Source organism: Hemitrygon akajei, chromosome 14 (assembly GCF_048418815.1).
Source record: "Hemitrygon akajei chromosome 14, sHemAka1.3, whole genome shotgun sequence".
Taxonomy (NCBI): Eukaryota; Metazoa; Chordata; class Chondrichthyes; order Myliobatiformes; family Dasyatidae; genus Hemitrygon; species Hemitrygon akajei.
The window spans coordinates 108,489,889-108,516,968 of NC_133137.1; the positions used below are offsets into that span (position 1 = coordinate 108,489,889).

At 42.2% G+C, this 27,080-nt stretch overlaps 1 protein-coding gene across 2 annotated transcripts in view; it reads right to left on the minus strand.

The window, feature by feature from the left end:
- The window catches only part of LOC140738899 (golgin subfamily B member 1-like), a 205,064-nt gene that overhangs the window by 61,219 nt on the left and 116,765 nt on the right, over positions 1-27,080 (minus strand). For both annotated transcript variants that reach the window (XM_073066900.1, XM_073066901.1), the window contains 4 exons: positions 22,139-22,248; positions 14,774-14,888; positions 11,271-11,350; positions 2,550-2,634 (listed from right to left, as the gene is read on the minus strand). In XM_073066900.1, the coding sequence (XP_072923001.1) occupies positions 2,550-2,634; positions 11,271-11,350; positions 14,774-14,888; positions 22,139-22,248 (390 nt within the window). The remainder of the gene's footprint in view (positions 1-2,549; positions 2,635-11,270; positions 11,351-14,773; positions 14,889-22,138; positions 22,249-27,080) is intronic.

A 27,080-nucleotide genomic window follows, 5' to 3' on the forward strand; every position in this document is an offset into this window, starting at 1 on the left:
ATTTTGGTCATGCTGTGATAGCTCCTGTTAATTGAATAGCCAATGGTGTAGCACTTACAGCTTTTGGAATAGTGTTTCTTTATCCACCATTTTGCTACAAAGCACATTTAAATATCAAACACATCAGGGCCAAAACAGAAGCAGTGCTCTGTGAACCCTTGGCCACCACTGGGGGCAGTGCCAAACAAGTTCTCAGGCTGTCCAGGACATTGTCTAGCCAGCCCCTGGGCCAAAACCAGGAGGTAGTGCAAAGCAAGGACCTGGGCCGATATCAGGGCAACACCAAGCTTACCTTCAGCTTACATGGGGCCTTTGCTGAGCTAGCTTTCAGGCTGAAGCTCGGGTAATTTTGGGGAGCTCCTTTTAAACCAACACCAAGAGAATACCAAGTAAGCTTTAAGACCAACTCCAGGGTGTTACGGAGCTAGTCCCAAAGCTGATATTGGAGCAGTACTGTGTCAGACAACAAGCTGACACCAGTTAAATAGAATAATCAATTTATTTACATCTGACAGTTCTGGAGCAGGCCAGATTGTAGGGTAACATACTTGGTGGAAATGGACATAATTCACATTGAGTTGGGGTTTTACTTTAAGAGGCTGGTTGGACATGGTGATGTAATCACATAAAGGACTTTTAGCTGTGTTCAGTTTTTGGTGTTCAATAAATAAGTTGCTGGTTTTTTTTCTTAAACATAAAACATCACCACCAACACTGGTGACTCTGATGCTCAAGGATAAAACCTCACCAAAAGCCACCAATGGTAACAGGATCCAGACTTGCAGGACACGATGGGTGACTCTCTGCTTCAGTGAGCAGTGTTATATATAGGACTTCATCTTAGCTAAAGTGGCTAGTCCTCTGTTTGATGCAGATTTCCTGTGTGCTAAGGACTATTAGATAATCTTAAGAACTGCTGGCTTGTGGATGTTAAGAATGTTGGGTTGTTACCTTGCTCCCTCAGTAAGTTCTACACAACAACTTGGTAACCACCATCCCATGTGTGTTTACTTGACTGCTAGGCAACTCAACTATAATCCCAAAACTTGGGATCAAGCACTACATTTCTACAACTGACCCACCAGTCTATGCCCATGTGCGTAGACTGTATCCAAAAAAGCTGGCTACGGTGAAGGCTGAATCTGACAACATGAAAAGAACTGGCACTGTATGCCGATTGAATAGTTCCTGGGCATCACTCCTCCATATGGTCCCCAAGTCCGATGGTTGTTGCCACCCATGAGGCAATTACCGACACCTTAATGAGGCCAACACCCTGATTGTTATCGGATCCCACACATCCAGGACTTTTCAGCACGTTTAGCCAAAAAGCCATGCCTTTTTTTTCCACAAATAAAACGTCTCTGCCATTTTATTTATGAAAAGTTATAAGATTACAGAGCTTTAGCTGCAGCACATTAACTGCAGTTCTTTCAATGGCCTAACTGTTAACTTCATAAAAACAAAACTAAAGATAGATAGATAGATACTTTATTCATCCCCATGGGGAAATTCAACTTTTTTCCAATGTCCCATACACTTGTTGTAGCAAAACTAATTAAATACAATACTTAACTCAGTAAAAAATATGATATGCATCTAAATCACTATCTCAAAAAGCATTAATAATAGCTTTTAAAAAGTTCTTAAGTCCTGGCGGTTGAGTTGTAAAGCCTAATGGCATTGGGGAGTATTGACCTCTTCATCCTGTCTGAGGAGCATTGCATCGATAGTAACCTGTCGCTGAAACTGCTTCTCTGTCTCTGGATGGTGCTATGTAGAGGATGTTCAGAGTTTTCCATAATTGACCGTAGCCTAGTCAGCGCCCTTCGCTCAGCTACCGATGTTAAACTCTCCAGTACTTTGCCCACGACAGAGCCCACCTTCCTTACCAGCTTATTAAGACGTGAGGCGTCCCTCTTCTTAATGCTTCCTCCCCAACACAAAAGAGTGACTCTTTTGTTTAGTTTACAAAGCTTCCTGTCATCTTTCACTAGAACTCATTATTCTGTTTTCTCTTGTCTTGTTGGCCTCTGGTATTACTTCAACATAAAGGACCACAGATCATTTTGTATCTGAGCATACCACAACCCTAGGGGCTTCCTATTGAATTTAACAATTTAAGTAACAATCTTTTTATTCTGCAGAGATGGACCTGTACTTTGCAGTTTCAATTTATTTCTATTCTTTTTTTCTTCTTTCTCTCTAACTGCTGGTTTTTGAAATAACATCTTGACAACTTTGGTCTGCATCGATCACAGACATGCCCAACCCTTCCTGTAATAATAAACATAACCGATTCCATTTTGATGAAGGGTTGCTGAATGAAAATGGTGATTTTGTTTTTATTCCCCGTGTTCTGTGTTTCTTGCATTTCCTGCTTTTGTTTCAAAATTCTGGCAACTGCAGATTGTGAACCAAAACTTATACTTTATTTTGTTTGTATTTAGTTTTTACAAATCAGATTTATGCCAGAAGTTCTACAGACTGCAGAATGCTAAATAAGCTTGGATTTTTCCATTAGGCGAGATAGCACCCACTGTCATTACCTGTGACCCATTGTGAAACATCTCCCGATTGAGTTGCTTGGTCTTCAACCAAAGTTTCCAATAATTTGATGCCAGTGCCTTCAGCCTAAACAGAAAAAAATGTAAACACAAGCCATATTCAATGTTTTTGTAGTGATGACAATAAAGCAAAATTACATCAACTTATCTGATTTATGAAGTCCAAGATGCTCAGCCAGCTTCAGCTATGTTCTCTGTACATTTTCTCCTGTAACTAATGCCAACATCTTTAAAGAGTGCGCAATCTGCTGTAGTCTGAAAATTGTATATCTGAAAGGCTATAAATAACTGCTGATCATGTGAGACTCCGTTCAAAACAGAGAGTTATCTGATAAAGAAGGATGAAGTAGAGTGGTTGGGGGAATCAAACTCAGATTGTAAATACATTAAGTAATTCAGGAGAATTCCTGAGGCATTGAGACATGAAACTTGCACCATTTATAATTTGTGAAGTTATATTAATTTACTTTATTGTCACCAAACAATTGATACTAGAGCATACAATCATCACAGTGATATTTGATTCGGCGCTTCGCGCTCCCTGGAGTACAAATCAAAGCAACTATAATAAAAATTTAAATTATAAATCATAATTAGAAAATAGAAAAGGGAAAGTAAGGTAGTGCAAGTCAGGTCTGGATATTTGGAAGGTGAGGCCCAGATCCAGGTCAGGATCCGTTCAGCAGCCTTATCACAGTTGGAAAGAAGCTGTTCCCAAATCTGGCTGTACGAATCTTCAATCTATTAAAAAGGGCAGCTGGATAAGTCTAAGTGAATGAGAAACAAATGCAGTGCTGAGAGAGTTAAAACAAGGGAAGGTGGATCAAGCTTAATGTACAACATCAACAATGGCAGACATGAGTAATTAACTTGTTTTAGAGTTGTGAATTTAATGTGTTTTATTTATTATTTGGAATTACAAGTCCAATGTGGTGTTTCGTAAGTCCTTGCCTTTGCTGAGAAAATTGATCTCTGAACATTTATTGATCTGAATGGACTGAGGAAAGAGCCTAGACATGGTAGGAGTTTTTCTGAAGAGATTACAAGAAGATTTATGAAGGAAAGGTGGTGGTCATTGCCAACATGGACTTTAGCTGCCCTTTGTAAGACCATTGGCAAAGACTCGCATGGGAGTCTGTTCTAAAAGGTCAATTTGTTTGACATACTGGATGAAGTAGCCAATTGGATCCAACAATTGGCTTAGTGGGAGAAGCCAGAGACTGTAGTAGATGGTTGTACCTCTGACTATAGGCCTGTGACCAGTGGTGTATTGCAGCAAGCAGTGCAAGGTCCATTGATTAATGATTTAGAAGATGATGTGATAAACTGGACAGCAAATCTGTGGATGACACCAAGACTGGGAGTGTAGTGGACAGTGAGGAAGGCTATCAGCTTGCAGTGTGATCTTCACCAGTTGGGAAAACAGACTGAAAAGTGGCAGGTGTAATTTAATCCAGACAACTGGGAAGTGTTGCACTTTGGGAGGACAAGCCAAAATATGACTTGCACAGTAAATAATAGGGCTCTGAGGTGTGCAGTAGAAAAATGACCTGGGAATATAGATCCACAGTTCCTTGAAAATGGCACCATAGTAGATAGAGTAGTAAAGAGAACTTTTAGCATATTGGCCTTTATAAATCATGGCAATGAATACAGGAGTTGGGATATTATGTTGAAGTTATACAAGAAGTTGGTGAGGCTGAATTTAGAGTACTGTGTACAACTCTGGCCACCAATCTATAGGGAAGATAACAGTAAGCTTGAAAGTTTGCAGAAAATTTTACAAGAATGTTGCAAGGACCTGGGGACCTGAGTTAAATGGAAAGATTGAATAGGTTAGGACTTTCAAGAGACTAAGGGAAGATCTTATGGAGCTATACAAAATTATGAGGGGTATAGATAGGGATTTTTTCCCCCCTTAGGTTGGGTGAGGCTAGAACTAAAGGTCATAGGTTTGGGGTGAAAGGTGAAACCTCCGAGGGAAAACTTCTTCAGAGCATGGTACGAGTGTGGAACAAGCTGCAGGTGGAAGTAGTAGATGCAGGTTCAATAGAAAAAATTAAGAGAAGTTCGGATAGGTACATGGATGGGAGGGATATGGTCCAGGTGGAGGTAGATGGGACTAGAAAGAACACCAAGTTGGCATGCATTAGGTGGGTTGATGGGTCTTTTTCTCTGGTGTTGTACTGTGGCTCCCAAACAGGATTATGAATAGCACTGCCGTGTTCATGGGTGATCTCTTATTTCATTTCTCTGCACCTGGTTCAAATTCGAAAGTGCACTTCTGTTGGTGTTCAGTCACGATTCTCTCTCAGAATTTCACAATATTAGTCACAGTAAGTTCACAGGAGGGCTTAAAGGGCTCTTATGACCATGGAACTTTATCTTATAGAGAAAATGGGAAAAGTGAAGGAGGTGAACAAACTGGACAGTTAACCTTTCACCCTAAACTTAACCTCATTGAGGATCATTATTTTTTATGAAAATATAGAAGTGTTCCAATGAACACTCAACGGTAAACAAAACTTGTAACATCACAGTGGCATAATATTCTGCCTGGCCTGCTGAGTTTCTTCAGCATTTAGTGTGTGTTGCTTGGATTTCTAGCATCTGCAGATTCTCTCTTGTTTATGACATAATATTCTCCTACCTTTGATTTTTACAAGCCTCATGCAGAGGGCTAATAAAATTTATTACATCACAGGTACAAGTAACAGATTTATCCCTCAATTTGTTTACATGGTGCAACTGTGAAAACCTAGGTTCCAATCTGGAAGACGCCCAGCATCCATGACACTGAACCAAATCAGGAGGAAGCTCATTGTCTCCAAGCTTGGTTAACAATTTTGATCAAGAAGCCCTTCTCAAAGACCATGTAGAAATCCAGATCCTATCATCTGTAACCCAAGATGTCAATAAGGAACTCATCAACATGATGCAACTGACTTCACCTGCATCTTCCCAAACAGCATAGACAAGAGATCAAGTCTCGATCTTACTGCTCCTTTGGCTCAAAACCATGGGGCGGTATCTTTTATTAGTGGAGCACTTAAAAAAGCTTAGGTGTGGCATTCATGTGAACCTTGTGTCACTGCACAGACACAAATATAAAATATCCCCCTCTAATGATGCAGTCAACTAACCGCCCATAATCCTGTGTTAAAAAGATGTGAGAGATTCAATCAGCTGCAGTACAGAGCCAAGCTGTATTATTTAAGCCTTGTTCTCTGACTGAAAGCCTATTATCTTCTACATTAAGGCTCAAGGTGTCTCAGCTTCTCCACAGTGTCCTCAGAGACCATACACAAATCCGCTGCCAATAAGAATTCCATTTTTAGACCTTCCCTTTCCACTTAAGGAGCAATTAAAGAACAGATACTGATCTCTCATTCTGTGGGAAAGAATTTTTAATTCCACCTGGATAATAAAGTCACTAGACAGATGATTTCCGCAGAGATCTTCAGACTATGAGAGCAATGGAATTTTATACACCAGCTATTATAGGGAGAGGCTTTGAGAGAATAATCAATCAATGAAATTGAACATCTTTGATGGATTAGTCAGCCTTTTCTCATCTGTGACTTTAAGAAACTCTATGTAAATGCATTTATTCCGTTACATACAATCAATCCCCCCAAGGATTTGTGTGGCACTGTGTTCTAATAACTCTACCATTCAACTTTGTCTGACTCTACCTAGCTAAGCCTAAAGAGAGGATTTAAACAGCAGTTTATACAAGGGCAAAAGAAATTTCAAGAATGAAAGAAGTCCAGTAAATCTGCCCACCCCTTTTGCACCCTACCCTCCCAAATGAAGTCTATTCTTCCAGTGTCCTCAATCTAGAACATAGAACATAGAATAGTACAGCACATTACAGGCCCTTCAGCCCACAATGTTGAGCCGACCCTTAAACCCTGCCTCCCGTATAACACCCCAACTTAAATTCCTCCATATACCTGTCTAGTAGTCTCTTAAATTTCACCAGTGTATTTGCCTCCACCACTGACTCAGGCAGTGCACTCCACACACCAACCACTCTCAGTGAAAATCCTTCCTCTAATATCCCCCTTGAACTTCCTACCCCTTACATTAAAGCCATGTCCTCTTGTATTGAGCAGTCGTGCCCTGGGGAAGAGGCGCTGGCTGTCCACTCTATCTATTCCTCTTAATATCTTGTATACCTCTATCATGTCTCTGCTCATCCTCCTCCTCTCCAAAGAGTAAAGCCCTAGCTCCCTTAATCTCTGATCATAATCCATACTCTCTAAACCAGGCAGCATCCTGGTAAATCTCCTCTGTACCCTTTCCAATGCTTCCACATCCTTCCTATACTGAGGCGACCAGAACTGGACACAGTACTCCAAGTGTGGCCTAACTAGAGTTTTATAGAGCTGCATCATTACATCGCATCTCTTAAACTCTATCCCTCGACTTATGAAAGCTAACACCCCATAAGCTTTCTTAACTACCTTATCTACCTGTGAGGCAACTTTCAGGGATCTGTGGACATGTACCCCCAGATCCCTCTGCTCCTCCACACTACCAAGTATCCGGCCATTTACTTTGTACTTTGCCTTGGAGTTTGTCCTTCCAAAGTGTACCACCTCACACTTCTCTGGGTTGAACTCCATCTGCCACTTCTCAGCCCACTTCTGCATCCTATCAATCTCTCTCTGCAATCTTCAACAATCCTCTCCACTATCCACAACACCACCAACCTTTGTGTTGTCTGCAAACTTGCCAACCCACCCTTCTACCCCCACATCCAGGTCGTTAATAAAAATCACAAAAGGTAGAGGTCCCAGAACAGATCCTTGTGGAACACCACTAGTCACAACCCTCCAATCCCAATGTACTCCCTTCACCACGACCCTCTGCTTTCTGTAGGCAAGCCAATTCTGAATCCACCTGGCCAAACTTCCCTGGATCCCATGCCTTCTGACTTTCTGAATCAGCCTACCGTGTGGAACCTTGTCAAATGCCTTACTAAAATCCATGTAGATCACATCCACTGCACTATCCTCATCTTTATGCCTGGTCACCTCCTCAAAGAACTCTATCAGGCTTGTTAGACAGGATCTGCCCTTCACAAACCCATACTGACTGTCCCTGATCAGACCATGATTCTCTAAATGCCCACAGATCCTATCTCTAAGAATCTTTTCCAACAGCTTTCCCACCATAGATGTAAAGCTCACTGGTCTATAATTACCCAGACTATCCCTACTACCTTTTTTGAACATGGGGACAACATTCGCCTCCCTCCAATCCTCCAGTACCATTCCCGTGGACAAAAAGTATAAAGATCCTAGCCAGAGGCTCAGCATTCTCTTCCCTCGCCTCATGGAGTAGCCTGGGGAATATTCCGTCAGGCCCTGGAGACTTATCTGCCCTAATGTATTTTAACAACTCCAACACCTCCTCTCCCTTAATATCAACATGCTCCAGAACATCAACCTCACTCATATTGTCCTCACCGTCATCAAGTTCCCTCTCATTGGTGAATACCGAAGAGAAGTATTCATTGAGGACTTTGCTCACTTCCACAGCCTCCAGGCACATCTTCCCACCTTTATCTCTAATCAGTCCTACCTTCACTCCTGTCATCCTTTTGTTCTTCACATAATTGAAGAATGCCTTGGGGTTTTCCTTTACCCTACTCGCCAAGGCCTTCTCATGCCCCCTTCTTGCTCTTCTCAGCCCCTTCTTAAGCTCCTTTCTTGCTACCCTATATTCCTCAATAGCCCCATCTGATCCTTGCTTCCTAAACCTCATGTATGCTGCCTTTTTCCACCTGACGAGATCTTCCACCTCACTTGTCACCCATGGTTCCTTCACCCTACCATTCTTTCTCTTCCTCACCAGGACAAATTTATCCCTAACATCCTGCAAGAGATCCCTAAACATCGACCATGTCCATAGTACATTTCCCCGCAAAAACAAGTTCTAGCCTTATAGCCTCATAATTTGCCCTTCCCCAATTAAAAACTTTCCTGTCTTTTCTGATTCTATCCTTTTCCACGATAATGCTAAAGGTCAGGGAACGGTGGTCACTATCCCCCAGATGCTCACCCACTGAGAGATCTGTGACCTGACCCGGTTCGTTATCTAATACTAGATCTAGTATGGCATTCCCCGTAGTCAGCCTGTTAACATACTGTGACACGAATCCGTCTTGGACACACTTAACAAACTATGCCCCATCTAAACCCTTGGAACTAATCAAGTGCCAATCAATATTAGGCAGGTTAAAGTCACCCATGATAACAACCCTGTTATTTTAGCACCTTTCCAAAATCTGCCTCCCAATCTGCTCCTCAGTATCTCTGCTGCCACCAGGGGGCCTATAGAATACCCCCAATAGAGTAACTGCTCCATTCCTGTACCTGACTTCCACCCATACTGACTCAAAATAGGATCCTGCTACATTACCCACCCTTTCTGTAGCTGTAATAGTATCCCTGACCAGTAATGCCACCCATCCTCCCCTTCCCCCTACTTCCCCATCATCCCTTTTAATGCACTGAAATCCAGGAATATTGAGAATCCATTCCTACTCTGGTGCCAGCCAAGTCTCTGTAATGTCCACTAAATCATAATTCCATGTATGCATCCAAGCTCTCAGTTCATCACCTTTGTTCCTGATGCTTCTTGCATTGAAGTACAGGTGCCCCATTCATCGAACGTTTGCTTTACGTTAACTTGCTGTTACGAAAGACCTACATTAGTTACCTGTTTTCGCTAACAGAAGGTGTTTTCACTGTTAAGGAAAAAGGCAGCGCATGCCCCGAGCAGTCAAGTTCCTCCCCGGAACTGCATTCTAGCTGGCATTGCTTAAACACGTGCCTGTGAGCATCTGTGCTTTATGTCGATTTATTTTGTGCATCCGCTAGCAAGATGAGTTCTAAGGTATTGGAAAAGCCTAAAAGAGTGCGCACGGGTGTTACACTTAGTGTAAAACTAGACATGATTAAGCGTTTCGATCGTGGTGAACGAAGTAAGGACATAGTGAGTTTGGCTAAGGGTTTGTGGAAGTTGATGAAGATGATGTTGAAGAGGTTTTGGCATCCCATGGCCAAGAACTGAGAGATGAAGAGCTGATGAAGAGGAAAGGATAACAATTGAAACCGAACTCAGTAGCAAACGGCCCGAAAGTGAAGACGTCCAGGAACTGAACGGGAAGCAATTGCGTGAGATTTTCACTGCGATTGACAATGCTGCAATGATTGCAGAAAAGTATGACTTTAATTTTGAAAGGGTACGTAGTTTTAGGGCAGGTTTGCAGGATGGTTTGAGTGCTTACAAAGAACTGTAGGATAGAAAAAAGTGCGTGGCTAAGCAGTCAAGCATACTGTTGTTTTTCAAGCCTTCCACATCAGCCACAGCAGATGACGAAACTTGACCTTCGACATTGAGGCAGGCAGACATAGAAGAAGGTGACCTGCCTGCCCTGATGGAAACAGAGGACGACTTGATGACACCCCAGTCACCTCTACCTCCCACCACCCCAACCTCCTACGACTCAGCCTAACACACCATCATCAGTGTGCTCACTCTCTTACCCAATTTCCCTCGGGATCAATAAAGTATGTCTGTCTGTCTGTCTTCCCGATTCTGGTAAGTGAAACTACACTGTGCATACATTATTTCTATTTTATATAGGCTGTGTATTTTTATGTGTTATTCGGTAGCTTCATAGCTTAAAGGTTACTGGAAAAGTGCTTCTGCCGGGAGAGCTTGCGCCGTGTGTTTCTGCTGGGAGCGCTTGCGTGAGATTTTCGCTGCGGTGGACAGTGCTGCAATAATTGCAGAAAAGTATTCCTACTTTATATAGGCTGTGTATTTATCAGATCATTCCTGCTTTTACTATATGTTACTGTTATTTTAGGTTTTATGTGTTATTTGGCATGATTTGGTAGGTTATTTTTTGGGTCTGCGAATGCTCACAAATTTTTCCCATATAAATAAATGGTAATTGCTTCTTCACTTTACGACATTCCGGCTTATGAACTATTTCATAGGAACGCTCTACCTTCGAATAGCGGGGCAAACCTGTACATGCACTTTAGCCCTTTTACCTTACTACCTTTACACCCTTTATTCTGCTTCTCTTTCCTCAAAGCCTCTTTATATGTTAGATCTGGCTTTACTCCATGCACTATATTTGCAGTTCTCGCATGACCTTTATCCTCCTCCACCTCACTAGCTGCTTTAACACTCTGGTTCCCATCCCCCTGCAAATGTAGTTTAAACCCTCCCAGAACAGCACTAGCAAACCTTCCCAACAAGGATGTTAGTCCCCCTCCAGTTCAGGTGTAATCTGTCCCGCCGGAACAGGTCCTACCTTCCCTGCAACAAGGCCCAATTGTCCAGAAACATGAAGCCCTCCCTCCTGCACCAACTCCTTAGCCACGTATTTAGCTGCATTATCTTCCTATTTCTAGCCTCACTAGCACGTGGCACATATAAAATCTCATATAAAATCCTACAGCTCAAGTACTCATCTACTTCCCAACTCTCTCATCTTAGTAAACAGATAGAAGTAAGCTTCTCTTCTGAGTAAAAGAAAAGTACTGAAATTTCATCAGGTTCATGTTGATTATTTTGCTATGCTTTTGTTAAACCTTCTGGCCTGTCTTTGCCAAACACGTTTTACACCCCTTTTTAAACAAGGATATCATAATAACCATTTTCCAGACTTACCCGCATCGAGTCTTCAGTGGGTTGAGCCAAATTCACTGCTCTGTGCTGTTCAAGTTCCTTGATTCTGCCTCTCAAATGTTCTATCGAACACAAATGAATATCTCTCTTCAATTTTCGCTTGCCTTTAGTGACACATTTCACATCAATAGCTAATCATTTCAGGACAATAAACTGAATGACAAACTATAACCTGAGCATTATTAATTCCTGCATTAATATAGACATAATTCTGTGTAACTAGAGGGTAGGTCTCCAATTCCCAATATCCAGGCAAAAATCAGATCACTGCACTCATCAGCTGCTCAATTCTACACAAAAGGAACAACAGAACAACTGTTGTTTTAAGGAACAACAGAACTTAACTAAAAAGGCAATACGGGGAGAAAAAATGAGGTACGAACGCAAGCTAGCCAGGAATATAAAGGAGGATAGCAAAAGCTTTTTCAGGTATGTAAAGAGAAAGAAGATAGTTAAGAACAATGTTGGGCCCTTGAAGAATGAATTGGGTGAAATTGTTATGGGAAACAGAGAAATGGCAGAAGAATTTAATAAGTACTTTAGATCTGTCTTCACTAGGGAAGACACAAGCAATCTCCCAGATGTACGGATGGGCCAAGGACATAGGGTAACAGAGGAAATGAAACAGATTGACATTAGGAAGGAAACAGTGATGAGTAGACTGATGGGACTGAAGGCTGACAAATCCCCAGCTCCAGATGGTCTGCATCCTAGGGTACTAAAGGAGGTGGCTCTGGAAATTGCGGATGCATTGGTAATCATTTTCCAATGCTCCTTAGATTCAGGATCAGTTCCTGAGGATTGGAGAATGGCTAATGTTATACCACTTTTTAAGAAAGGAGGGAGGGAGAAAACAGAGAACTATCCTCCTGTCAGCCTAACATCAGTAGTGGGGAAGATGCTAGAGTCCATTATTAAAGATGAAATTGTGGCATATCTAGATAGCAGTGATAGGATTGGGCCGAGCCAGCATGGATTTACCAAGGGCAAATCATGCTTGACTAATCTATTGCAGTTTTTCGAGGATGTAACCAGGAAGTTAGACAAGGGAAATCCAGTGGATGTAGTGTACCTTGATTTTCAGAAGGCATTTGATAAGGTCCCACATAGGAGATTGGTGGGTAAAATCAAAGCTCATGGCATTGAGGGGAAGATATTGACATGGATAGAAAACTGGTTGGCAAATAGAAAGCAAAGGGTAATGGTGAATGGGTGTTTCTCAGAATGGCAGGTGGTGACTAGTGGGGTGCCACAGGGCTCGGTATTGGGACCACAGCTGTTTACGATTTACATCAACGATTTAGATGAAGGCATTGAGAATAATATCAGCAAGTTTGCTGATGATACTAAACTGGGTGGCAGTGTGACGTGATGAGGATGTTAGGAGAATTCAGGGTGACTTGGATAGGCTGGGTGAGTGGGCAGATACTTGGCAGATGACGTTTAATGTGAATAAGTGTGAGGTTATTCACTTTGGGAGTAAGAACAGGAAGGTAGATTATTATCTGAATGGTGTAGAGTTAGGTAAGAGAGAAATACAAAGAGATCTAGGAGTCCTTGTTCATCAGTCACTGAAGGTGAATGAGCAAGTGCAGCAGGCAGTGAAGAAGGCTAATGGAATGTTGGCCTTTATTACAAAGGGAATTGGGTACAAGAGCAAGGAAATCCTCTTGCATTTGTACAGGGCCCTGGTGAGACCACACCTGGAGTATTGTGTACAGTTTTGGTCTCCAGGGTTAAGGAAGGACATCCTGGCTGTAGAGGAAGTGCAGCGTAGATTCACAAGGTTAATTCCTGGGATGTCCGGACTGTCTTACGCAGAGAGGTTAGAGAGACTAGGCTTGTACACGCTGGAATTAAGGAGATTGAGAAGGGATCTGATTGCAACATATAAGATTATTAAGGGATTGGACAAGATAGAGGCAGGAAATATGTTCCAGATGCTGGGAGAGTCCAGAACCAGAGGGCATGGTTTGAGAATAAGGGGTAGGTCATTTAGGACAGAGTTAAGGAAAAACTTCTTCTCCCAGAGAGTTGTGGGGGTCTGGAATGCGCTGCCTCGGAAGGCAGTGGAGGCCAATTCTCTGGATGCTTTCAAGAAGGAGCTAGATAGGTATCTTATGGATAGGGGAATCAAGGGATATGGGGACAAGGCAGGAACCGGGTATTGATAGTAGATGATCAGCCATGATCTCAGAATGGTGGTGCAGGCTCGAAGGGCTGAATGGTCTACTTCTGCACCTATTGTCTATTGTCTATAGAAGGAAGGGACTAGAACGATGCCTACAAGGCATGATAGATGGATAGGCAATCTACTTCACAAGACAAAGTGTGAAAATGAATGCAACTTAAAACAGAAATGTTGGAACACTCAGCAGGACAGACGGTATCCATCGAAGGAGAAAGTTAATTTTTCAAATGAGACCTTTTGGTCAGAAATGAAGAGAGATAAAACAAGCTAGTTTTCAGTAGGGGAGCGTGGGAGGGATCCCAGGAAAAGCATGTCCAAATGGGTTAATGCTGAATGTTACCAGTGTATTCAGATTCTTTATCTGTGTCATGTGTCCGGGTTCCTTGTAATCTTAAAACTAGGTCAACGCAAGTTTGAGGAACACCACCATCTGTGCACATTACATCTTTCCAACTTAAAACTAATTTCTTCAACTTCAGGTAGCTCACTCTTGTGTATATCAAAACAGATCAATTCTGCCTAAAATAATTTCTACCATTTTTCTAATTCTAGTTATACAGTTTGGCCACCTGGCCATGCCCCAGTCTTGCCATTCACAACATATTTCAGAGATAAAGTAGCTTAAAGTGCTGGTTAACAGCAATCATTAACCCATTTGAACTCACACTATTAGAGATATTGCCTTTCTTCTGTAGATCCCACCACCACTTTCTCTCCTACTAAAAAAAATATTTTTGTCTCTTTTCCAGGTGTAAGAGTTACAAAAGAATTAACTGTTTCTTCATATACAGAGTTCATCCAGCATTTTTTGTTTTTCAGATTTAAATTTTTTTTTCTAGAACTGAACAGAGTATGTAATGGGCCTCTGTGACTTGCAGCATCAAATATATGTGACATTTAATTCCTGCACTGCATACTGCTTCTACACTTCTGCTGCTTTTTGCTGGGCCATATTTCACAGATTATATGGAGAAAGGAATCTTCTGCAAAGTGACCTCCTGGAATGTTCCTTTGGGTGAAAGAACACAGACACTCAAATGCTCTGTTGCTGTTTGACTGAAGAGCTAGATACTCTCTTAATGTGCAAGCAACAAAGCATCCTCAGGTATTATCAGTAAAATAAAGATGAGATAACCATTCAACACACACAAAATGCTGGAGGAACTCAGCAAGCCAGGCAGCATCTATGGAAACAGAGTACAGTTGACATTTCAGGCCAAGACCCTTCAGCAGGACATTTCAACATTCAACTGTTTTAAGAATCTAAAATTCCTTTCCAAAAAATTACATTTACCATTTTCAGTCTTGATCTCCTCATAGTCAACTATCCTCCATAACAAGCTTCCCTTCTCCTCCTCTAGCTCAGCCAATCTGTTCTGAGATGTCACCACCTGTTCCTCAGCTGTAGTCTAGATGGACGAAGGGGTAGGATTGAATAAGAGGGAAAAAAATTAAACAAAAATTACTGGACGAGTAATAATCTGAAATAGGATAATCAAAGAACAACTACATTATAATTTATTTTTCAAGAAAGAAATGCATTGCTACCAAGTTTCAGTTCCTTTTGATATACATAGTGGTGATATAATATTGATGCATAAGTGAAATTTTACTCCGGGCACCATATCTCTGCTAAAGGCTGAACAAATATTATTATAGGCAACACCTTACATTAAAATTTCCAGTCTGGATGTTTATATAGGCAGTTTTAATTATGAATACTAGCTTAAAGTTCTGATCAGGAATTACATCAGCAAGAAATTCATAAATAGATGCAAAGCTCTAACGACACAGGACATAGATATGGTATTGACTTCTGCGGCAATACACAGTAGGTATGAGATCAATTTAAGAACATTATTAGACAAACAGCAATACTGTCTCCAGCTCATACTATATACTGTTTGCATGTATTTTCAAAAAGCATACAGATGGCAGGTTATTTCATATTATATGTGGAGATTTTTTAAGTATTTTAGTAACGCATCAGAGATCTGGACAAATAATCTGAAAGCCACACAAAATTTCCACCTATAATGGAGAACATGAAACTACCCTGGTCATAGGTTTAAAGTGAAAAGTGAAAAATTTAATGGGAATCTGAGGTGGAACTTCTTCACTCAAAGGATGGTGTATGTATGGAAGTGTTAGATGCAAGTTCAATTGTAAAATTTAAGAGAAGTTTGGATAGGTACATGGATGTGAAAGTGAAGGGCTATGACCTGGATGCAGGTAGACGGTACTAAGCAGAAGACAAGGCTGGCACTGACTAGTTGGGCTGATGGGACTGCTTCTATTGTGCTGTAGTATGTGCTAAATCCTTGGTAGTACAATGGTTAGTATTCCCACCTGTCACACAGGAGACTGGGGTTCAAATCCCTGCAAGCAATGGCATGTGTTTCTGGGAAAATGAGGAAGGTGCAGGACATGTGTATACCAAAAATGAAGACATACTCAAATGGCAAAATAGTACAACTGTGGCTGACAAAGGAAGTCAAAACTAAAGTAAAAACAAAAGAGAGGGGATACAACAAAGCAAAATCTAGTGGGAAGATAGAGGATTGGGAAGTTTTTAAAAATCTACACAGAGCAACTAAAAGAATCATTAGAAGAGAAAAGATGAAATATGAAAGCAAGCAAAAGCAAATAATATCAAAGTGGATAGTAAAAGCTTTCTCAAGTATGTAAAAAATAAAAAGAGAGATGAGAGTAGATATGGGACCACTGGAAAATGAGACAGGAGAAATAATAACAGGGGACAAGGAGATGGCAGATGAACTAAATGAGTATTTTGCATCCGTCTTCACTTAGCAGGTGCCAAATGTTGTAGTGCGTGAAGGAAGATAAGTGTGTGCAGTTACTATTACAAAGGGGGTGTTCAAAAAGCTGAAAGACCTAGAAGTACACAAGTCACCCGGACCAAATAAACTGCACCCTAGGGTTCTGAAAGAGGTATCATTAGAGACTGTGTTGGCATTAGAAATGATCTTCCAAAAATCATTCAACTCTGGCATGGTGCCCGAGGACTGGAAAATTGCAGATGTTACTCCACTCTTTAAGAAAGGAAGGTGGTAGCAGAAAGGAAATTATAGACCAGTTCGCCTGACCTCAGTGGTTGGGATGATGTTAGAGTCAACTGTTAAGGATGAGGTGGATGCAGTACTTGGTTACACAGGAAAAGATAGGACAAAATCAACATGATTTCCTTTAGGGACAATCCTGCCTGACAAACCTGTGAGAATTCTTTGAAGAGGTTACAAGAAAGATAGATAAAGGGGATGCAATGGATGTTGTATATTTGGACTTTCAGAAGGAATCACACTTAAGGCTGCTTACCAAGTTCAGAGCCATGGTATTACAGGAAAGTTACTAACATGGTTAGAGCATTGGCTGATTGGAAGGAGGCAGTGAGTGGGAATAAAAGGATCCTTATTTGGTTAGCTGCCAGTGACTAGTGGTGTTCCGCAGCGGTCGGTGTTGGGACCACTTCTTTTTATGCAAATTATTTAGAAGATGAAATAGATGGCTTTGTTGCCAAGTTTGCAGATGATATGAATATCAGCGGAGGAAACAGGTAGGAGGCAGAATAACTCTGATACGTTCAGAGAATGGGCAAAAAAGTGGCAAATGAAATATAATGTTGGAAAATGTATGGTCATGCACTTCGGTGGTAAAAATAAATGTGCGGACTCTTTTCTAAATGGGGAGAAAATCCAAATACTGTATCTGAGATGCAAAGGGACTTGTGCATAACACCCTAAAGGTTAACTAGCAGGTTAACCTTTGAAGGCAAATGCAATGTTAGCATTCATTTCAAAAAGTCTAGAATACAAGAGAAGGGATGTGATGCTGAGGCTTTATAAGGCACTGGTGGGGCCTCACCTTGTGTATTGTGAACAGTTTTGTGCTCCTCATCTAAGAAGTGATGTGCTGGCACTGGAGAAGGTCCAGAGGAGGTTCACAAGGATGATTCCAGGAATGAAAGGGTTATCATACGAGGAATGTTTGATCGCTCTGGGCCTGTACTCGCTGGAATTCAGAAGAATAAGGGGGGGGAAAATCGCATTGAAACCTTTCAAATGTTGAAAGGACTAGACAGAGTAGATGTAGAAAGGATGTTTCCCATGGTGGGAGAGTCTAGGACAAGAGGGTACAGCCTCAGGATAGAGGGGTGTCCATTCAAAACAAGAGATGCGGAAAAATCTCTTTAGCCAGAGGGTGGTAAGTTTGTGGAATTTGCTGCCACGTGCAGCTGTGGAGGCCAGGTCATTGGGTGTATTTAAGGCAGAGATTGATAGGTTCTTGATTGGACATAGCATCAAAGGTTATGGGGTGAAGGGCGGGAAATGGGGTTGAGGAGGAGAAAAAAAGGATCAGCCATGATAAATGGCAGAGCAGACTTGATGGGCCAAATGGCCTAATTCTGGTCCTGTGTCTTAGGGTCTAAGTTTTTAGTGACCTGGATAGCTCAGTTGGTACAGCAACAGACTTTTAATCTGTCCAAGGTTCAAGTCTCTTTGCCAGTATTTGCTTTGAAAAATTAACTCAAATGATAGAGCATACACTTAGCATGGAAACTAGTAGAATTGATGCCTGCTTTCTCCATTGTTCTTTTGGGTGCCACGGTATAATGGTTAATGCAAAGCTATTACAGATCGATGCGTCAGAGTATGGAGTTCAATTTTGGCACTGTCTGTAAGGAGTTTGTATGTTCTCCCCATAACTGCATGGTTTCCTCCAGGTGCTTGGTTTCCTCCCACAGTCCAAAGTAGAACTGTACTAGTTATAGGTTAATTGGTCATGGTAAATTGTTCTGTGATTAGGCTAGGATTAAATAGTTGGGTTGCTGGGCTGTGTTGGTCATTGGGCCAGAAAAGCCTGTTCTCTGCTGTATCTCTAAATAAATAATACTCTATGACTTTGACTATGATTTCCATTGGATTACCATATAACTCGGATATTTGACGATTGGCTTTTAGGGGAGGAACTATATTATCTTTACATGGTCTGGCTTTTGTGCAATAATCAATACTGCAGTGGTTAATTCTTAACTCCCTTCTGGAATAGTAATTTTTGGGTAATGAACATTGGACTTGCCAGTGACATCTACAGCTTGCAAATAAATTTAAAAAACAATAGATAATGTTCATGGTATTATAGAAAGCAGGTGTGAATGTTTTATGACAGTGTTTCTAGGATGACATACATGAAAGTACAGCAGGACCGGAATTTCTTTAATAGCAGAAGGTAATAAAGTTGGACTATATCAACTTTAACTTCTGCATTCACACTCTAGAAAACACTTTCTGTGGTCCTTCTTTTATTGGGGAATACAAAAGGATCTCCATCCCTGATGAATATGGGGGTTTTTTGTTGGGAATCACCCATCAAGACAATGGCTTGATTCTTTACTTCAACTGTTCACTGTAATTATCCTGAAAGCTTGTCTTAACTGGACTATTTGTCAGACTCAAGACGTCAATGGGAGAAATCATGGGAGACAACCAAGAGACTAATAGTTACCGTAGATTCCGGACTACAGAGCGCACCTGATTAAAAGCCGCTGGCTCTAATTTTAGAAATAAAATCATTTTTTTAATTGTAAAGGCCGCATCGGATTTTAGGCCGCACCGGATTTTAGGCCGCACCGGATTTTCGGCCGCAGGTGTCCCACGTTGTAATATGAGATATTTACACAGAAAGATATTACACGTGAGGATTTTTTTAACTTTTAATTAAATCCATATGGTAACAAAAACAAATACATATTGCAAATGCTTTTTTTCGAACCGTGCCCGTACGCGGCTACTTTTAAATATACGTTGCATATACTTCTTTACTGAACAACATTCCAATATCTCCTAACGACTGGTAAAAAGTTATACCAGTCTACCAGGAAAAGTTATTGATACCTTTAACCTACCAGGAAAAGTTATTGATACCTTTAACTTAAAAGCAGAGTTCGCTCAGATCCAAAGCCGCTCGCGTAATGCGCTCCCTCCCTCCGTCCCGTTTCATCGCAAACCGGCATTTTCCCACAAGACACCGCGAAACCGGGTGTGACGTCATAGCATCCCGCGATGTAGTACAGAAAACAAATATAGTTTAAACTAAGTAGGCAGCACAATGCTTCGAGTGTTTTCCATGTTGATGAGGGTGAGTACAAATGACTGATTTACAATAATTTAATTGTGAAAGTGCGCTTGATTTATCGTACAATTTCATTGGACCTCTGTGAACTACTCATCAATTTTATTGGTCTACTGTTACGAGGCAAAATGTTTACGAGGCGGCATGAAAAAAATCATGCATTAGCCGCTTCGGATTATTGGCCGCAAAGTTCAAAGCTGTTCAAAATGTGGGAAAAAAGTAGCGGCTTAAAATCCGGAATCTACGGTAGTAATCCATCATTTGGAAAGTTTGACATAGCAAACTAATTGCAGATAAAATGTGCCCAAATAAATCGGGCAGCACAAAAGCACAGTGGTTAGAGATCTATTTCATAGCTTCAGTGCCCCAGGTTTAATCCTGATCTCTGGGACACATTCTTCTGTGAATTAATAGATTTCCAGAGGGTGCTCTCGATATGCTAGTTGAAAGCTTAATTGGCTATAGTATATTAACCCTAAAGTAGTGGTGGTAGGAGAGCGAATAGACTATAGGAAAACAGATGGGGAAATTGGACTGATGGGATGGCTTTGAAAGCAGGCAGGGAGTGGCGCAATGACTTCTTTCTGTGTCATAAGAAAACAAATTGCTTGCTGTAACAACAATTAGCATAATCTGGTAGGTCCACTCAGGAGGAAAGTGAATCTAAGGTGAATTAGATTTAATAACTTTGCACAAAGAATGGGGAATCTGTGGGAACCAAGGGTAGGGAAACAAACCTGCACATTTAAAAAGATTTAAAGAGGACTAAGATGGAGTCTGGGAGTTTTTAAAACCTTGGTGCAACCAGGTGAACCTTAGCAATCCCACACTTCATGTTCTTACAATAGAATCAGAAAGGTTTACATTTTCTATCTAAAGAGAAGACTTTAAAAGAGCTAACACCATCCACACTAAAGGTACAAAATGACACCTGTTTGGGACTCACCAGCCAAAAAGGTTCTGATAAAAGAATGAATAGATCAGAAAGTGAACTGAAGGTGATGTAACATTACCAATAATAGAGGAAAAGCATCATGAATTAGCATTTGTAAATGAAAGTTAACATGTTCAGAATGATGAGCAAGGAATGCCAGTGCAACAAATAGAGTTTAGAAATGCACTTTACATAGAAAATGGAACAGCAGAGGAACAGGCTATTCGGCCTACAATTCTGCACTGAACCAATTAAATTAGTAATCAAATGGCTAACTAATCTCTTTTGCCTACAAAATGTCCATATCCTCCATTTTCCTCACATTCATGTGCCTATTTATGGAACATAGAACTTTATTAAGAAGCAAGCCCAGAAAAGATATGGTGAGTTCTAATATGAGAGTAGTAAGAGCAAATGCAATACACAAAAAATATCAGAGGCTGCAAAAAAAAAAGTGGGGTCAGCGTATCATTGGACTGTAGCAAGTCTTCATTCCGCATTTGGAAACAACTAGAAGATGTGAAGTCTGACTGCCTAAGCCTGATTGACACCTACGTGATATACAAGTAGTAGTTCAGCAATGGGTTTACAACCCAAGCTGCTTACAGCTTAATCAGAGTACTGAAATAGTTCTTTATCTGCAGGCTTGAGGCTGTATATAGTTCTCGTTATTATAGAAAAGGTGGATGTATTGCATTAATCCTTACAAAGAGCCAAGAGAAAGCACAGAAAGGCATCAAAACAGAAATCAAATTAAACTTCAATAATTACAATAATAAGATCAATGTATTAATTTTCAGAGGCATCTGAAAGGTGTAATGAAACTGCTCCCAAAAACACTCTACAGTGTGCTAAAGGCTAATGATACACAACCAACCTTGCAGCTCTGAACTGTCCTGTATTGGGCTTGGTTAACATTATGCAGGTATTGGTTGGGAACATGAAACAGTTTCATTTCAGACATTTTCTCAGCTCCACTCCCTTATGCTCTAGGTAGTACATTCTTTTTACACCATCCAGTATCTCAAGAGACCACACTATGGGTAAACTAGATATGAGTAAAATAACCACAAAGGCATCACAGTTAGGTCCAATTCTGTCTTACCTACATTACTACACTTACATTAATACACTTCCCAGCAAGACCCTTAACTTTGCTATTACTTGCCTGTACCAGCAACAGGTAGATCCCTCTGCAACACAAGATGAATAAACTCAATAAAGTTCAGGGATCAAAACCAAGGCCTTCCTGGTCTCCTTTGCCTTGCTTTACGCTGAGCAGTGTACCCATCAGAAGCTACTTGCAAACTATAAATGAGGCTTCACACAGAACGTTGAGACAAAATACAAAGTACCTGCTGGATCAGTCCTAAGCATCCCATTTGTTTATGAGAATAATCCTAACAAGAGATCTCAACTTTTCTTTGCAGTAGTTACTTTCTCCTCATCCTGCAAAATCTTAGAATTACAACACACAAGGCAGCCATTCAACCGATTGTCCTTGACTGCTTCATTTGGCAGTATCATTCCCTAACAGCATCATTTCCAACCTGTTTTATGCAATAGATTTCTGACCTGTAGTGACTGAACTTTTTCTTCAAGCTCTTGGATTCTCACAGATGTTTCATTTTGTGATATTAGGTCAGCTTCTGATTGCTTGTTTTCTTCAATTTGCTTCAGATCATCTGCAGGGGAAAAAATGTTGGTTTTCTTCAATTTTAGACCATATAACCATATAAGACAAGAGGGTAGCAGACACCAACAGAATCAACAACCTCATTCGTAAGGCCAGTGATGTTGTGGGGATGGAACTGGACTCTCTGACGGTGGTGTCTGAAAAGAGGATGCTGTCCAAGTTGCATGCCATCTTGGACAATGTCTCCCATCCACTCCATAATGTACTGGTTAGGCACAGGAGTACATTCAGCCAGAGACTCATTCCACCGAGATGCAACACTGAGCGTCACAGGAAGTCATTCCTGCCTGTGGCCTTCAAACTTTACAACCTCAGCCTCCATCCTTCCATCCTCAACCAAAAAACTCATAATTCCCACAACCCGCACTGCTCGGTTTTACCTCCTCACCAAGACCCACACGCCTGACTGTCCCAGTAGACCCATAGTTTCAGCATACTCCTGCCACACCAAACTTGTATCTGCCTACCTGGACTCCATTTTGTCACCCATAGTTCAGTCCCTCCCCACCTACATCCGGGATACAACCCATGCCCTCCACCTCTTCAATTACTTCCAGTTCCCCGGTCCCAAGTGCTTCATTTTCACTATGAATGTCCAATCCTTATAGACTTCAATTCCCCATCAAGAAGGCCTCAAAGCCCTCCACTACTTTCTTGACAATAGATCTCACCAGTTCCCCAACACTGCCACACTCCTCCGGCTGGCGGAACAGGTACTTACACTATTCTCTTTTAGCTCTTCCCACTTTCTTCAGACCAAGGATGTAACTATGGGCACTCGCCTGGGCCCCAGCTATGCCTGCCTCTTCGTTGGTTATGTGGAACATTCTATGCTCCAAATCTATACTGGTACTGCTCCCCAACTTTTCCTTCACTACACTGACGACTACATTGGTGCTGCTTCCTGCACCCATGCTGAGCTGGTCAATTTCATTGACATTGCCTCTAACTTCCATCCAGCCCTCAAATTCACTTGGTCCATCTCGGACACTCTCTTCTCTTTCTTGATCTCTCGGTCTCCATCTCTGGAGACAGACTGTCCACTGACATCTTCTATAAACCCACTGACTCTCATAACTACCTCCACTGTACCTCTTCCCACCCTGCCACATACAAAAATGCTATTCCCTATTCCCAGTTCCTCCATCTCCGCCGCATCTGCTCCCAGGATGATGCTTTCAGTTCAAGGATATCTCAAACGTCCTCTTTCTTTAAGGATTGTGGTTTCCCTTCTGCCGTCATCAATGATGCCCTCACCCGCATCTCCTCCATTTCACGCACTTCGGCCCTCACCCCATCCTCCCGTCACCAAAACAGGGACCGAGTTCCCCTTGTCCGCACCTACCACCCCACCAGCCTCCGGATCCAGCATATTATCCTCCGCAACTTCCGCCACCTTCAACAGGACCCCACCACTAAGCACATCTTTCCCTCTCTACCCCTCTCTGCTTTCCGCAGGGATCGTTCCCTCCGCGACTCCCTGGTCCACACGTCCCTCCCCACAGATCTCCCACCTAGCATTTATCCCTGCAAGCGTAATTGCTACACCTGTCCCTACACTTCCTCTCTTACCACCGTTCAGGGCCCCAAACAATCCTTCCAGGTGAGGCAACACTTCACTTGTGAGTCTGTTGGGGTCATCTATTGCATCCAGTGCTCCCGGTGCAGCCTCCTCTACATCGGCGAGACCCAACGCAGATTGGGGGACCACTTCATCGAGCATCTCCACTCTGTCCACCACAACAGACAGGATCTCCCGGTTGCCACCCACTTCAACTCTGCTGCACATTCCCATTCGGCTATGTCCATACATGGCCTCCTCTACTGCCATGATGAGGCCAAACTCTGGTTGGTGGAACAACACCTCATATACCATCTGGGTGGTCTCTAGCCCCTTGGCATGAACATTGAATTCTCCAACTTCCAGTAATTCCCTCCCTCTCCCTTCACCCATTCCAGTTTCACTCTGCCACCTCCTCCAGATGCCTATCACCTCTCTCATGATTCTGCCTTCTTCTACTACACAGTGCTTTTCCTGCCTATCCCCTCCCCCACCCCTTGATCTTTCCTGATTGGTTTTTAACCTGACACCCACCAGCCTTCTCCTTCCCACCCTCCCCCCACCTCTTTATAGGGACCCTGTCCCCTCCCTCTTCAGTCCTGACAAAGGGTCTCGGCCCGAAACGTTGACTGCTCATTTCCACGGATGCTGCCCAACCTTCTGAGTTCCTCCAGCTTGTTGTACATGTTGATTTGACCACAGCATCTGCAGTGTACTTTGTGTGTGCACCTATTGTCTATTATTGTCTATTCATGATTTTAAAAGGATACTCACATTTAGCATCTTTTATTATTCTTAACTATATGTTTAAAGATATTTGACCTAGCGTGCACCCTCGTACACACACACACACACACGGTGGCCTAACAATGCCAAACTTCTAGCAACGTGTATATATTTATGCACTGTAATAATTGTATTTTATAACTTTTTGTTGATTCATATTTAAATGTGCATAAAAATATATGTTAAAGCTAGAAAATCAAATTTGATCAAAATAGACTGTCACGGATTCTCACAGCTAACTGGACTATACCTCGTCCCACCCTGCTACTTGTTAAACGCCATCCCCTTTTTTCAATTTTTCAGTTTACGCCGCATCTGCTCTCAGGATGAGTCTTTTCATTCTAGAACAAAGACGTCCCTCAACTGCATCTCTTCCATTTTACACATGTCTGCTCTTACCCCATCCTCCTGCCACCTTACCAGGGATAGGGTTTCTCTTGTCCTCATTTACCTCATCCTTATCAGCCTCCGGGTCCAGCACATAGTTCTCTGAAACTCCCACCACCAAGCACATCCTTTCCTCCCCCTCACTTTCTGATTTCCGCAGGGATCACTCCTTATGCAACTCTCTTGTCCATTCATCCCTCCCCACTGATCTCCCTCCTGGCACTTACCCTTGCAAGCGGAACAAGTGCTAAACCTACCCCTACACCTCCTCCCTAACTACCATTCAGGGCCCTAAAGAGTCCTTCCAAGCAAGGCGACACTTCACCTGAAAGTCTTTTGGGGTTATATACTGTGTTCAGTGCTCCCGGTGTGGCCTTCTGTATATCAGTGAGGCCCAACGTAGATTGGAAGACACTTTGCTGAGCACCTACACTCTGTCCACCAGAAAAAGCAGTATCACCCAATGGCCACACATTTTAATTCCACTTCCTATTCCCATTCCGATATGTCCATTCATGTCTTCCTCCACTGTTTTAATGAGGCCACACTTAGGTTGGAGGAACAACATATTACAGTCGGCCCTCCTTATCTGCGGGGGATTGGTTCCGGGACCCCTCGCGGATACCAAAATTCACAGATGCTCAAGTACCTTATTCAACCTGTCTCAATACGGTGGACCTTAGAACCCAGCGGAACCCCAGACCTTATCTAACCGGTTTCAGTGCGGTGAACATTAGGACTTGGCGGCAGAGATCTGAATCCGCAGTGTTTCTGTTCGCAAAAATAATCACGAACACGTCTGAAAATAAAGTTGAAATAATAGAGATCGGAAAGAGGTGAAACGCCGTCGGTCCTTGGAAAAGCGTTAGGCTACGTCGGTCAATGATCGGAACAATTTTAAAAGATAAAGTGAGAAAGGTTCTGCCCCGATGAAAGCTACAATTATTACTAAGCAATGCAGTGGTTTAATTATTGGGTTTTGGGTTTTTGATCCTCCACATCAACCCGGCACGGTGGAGAGCACACTCGGGAGTGGTATGTCCCGAGTCCCAAGAACTTCCGTTTCCGAGCCCGGCGCTGAAACATACAATCTTAAGTGTTTTATATGCATAGAAAGGTAAAATATATACTATGTACTAAGACAAACGTTTGATTAACTGACGCTAAATAATACCATATGTACCTGTTCTGACTTACTTAGTAAGAGAACTTCCGATTTTTTCGATCCCGATCCACGATAACCCACGCACATCCTCCCGTATACTTTAAATCATCTCTAGATTACTTATAATACCTAATACAATGTAAATGCTATGTAAAATGGTTGTTATACTGCATTGCTTACGGAATAATGACAAGAAAAAAAAAGTCTGCGCATACTCGAACAACAAGTGCTGGAAGAGCACTTCCGGATTTTCGCGATTCGTGGGTAAGGAGGGCCGACTGTATATTCTGTTTGGGTAGCCTCAAACTGATGGCACAAACATCGATATCTTAAACTTCCAGTAATGCCTCCCACCCCACCCCTCTTCCTTCGCCATTTCCCATCCCCTTTTCCCTTTCTCACCTTATCTCCTTGCCCACCCATCGCCTCCCTCTGGTGCTCCTCCCCCCTCCCCTTTTTCTTTCTTCCATGGCCTTCTGTATCTTTCACCAATCAACTTCCCAGCTCTTTACTTCATCCCTCCCCCTCCAAGTTTCACCCATCATCAGGTGTTTCTCTCTCCCCTTCCCCCACCTTTCAAATCTACTCTTCAGCAATTTTTCTCTGGTCTTGTCAAAGGGTTTCAGCCTGAGACGTCAACTTTACTTTTTTTCCATAGATGCTGCCTGGCCTGCTGAGTTCCTCCAGCATTTTGAGTGTGTTGCTTGGATTTCCAGCATCTGCAGATTATTTTTCTTCTTTGTGAAACACTCTGGTCTCCTCGGCTGCACAAGTCTAGCAAAGACAATCTCCGGCCCTGCCCAATGTGTGAGACTGAGGCACAAGCCCACCCCAAAACCCCCTGTTTGTGTGGATGCTGTGTAATTTGTTACCCTCTTACAAATCTGTGCCACGAAATAACAGACAGTACACTGCATACAAT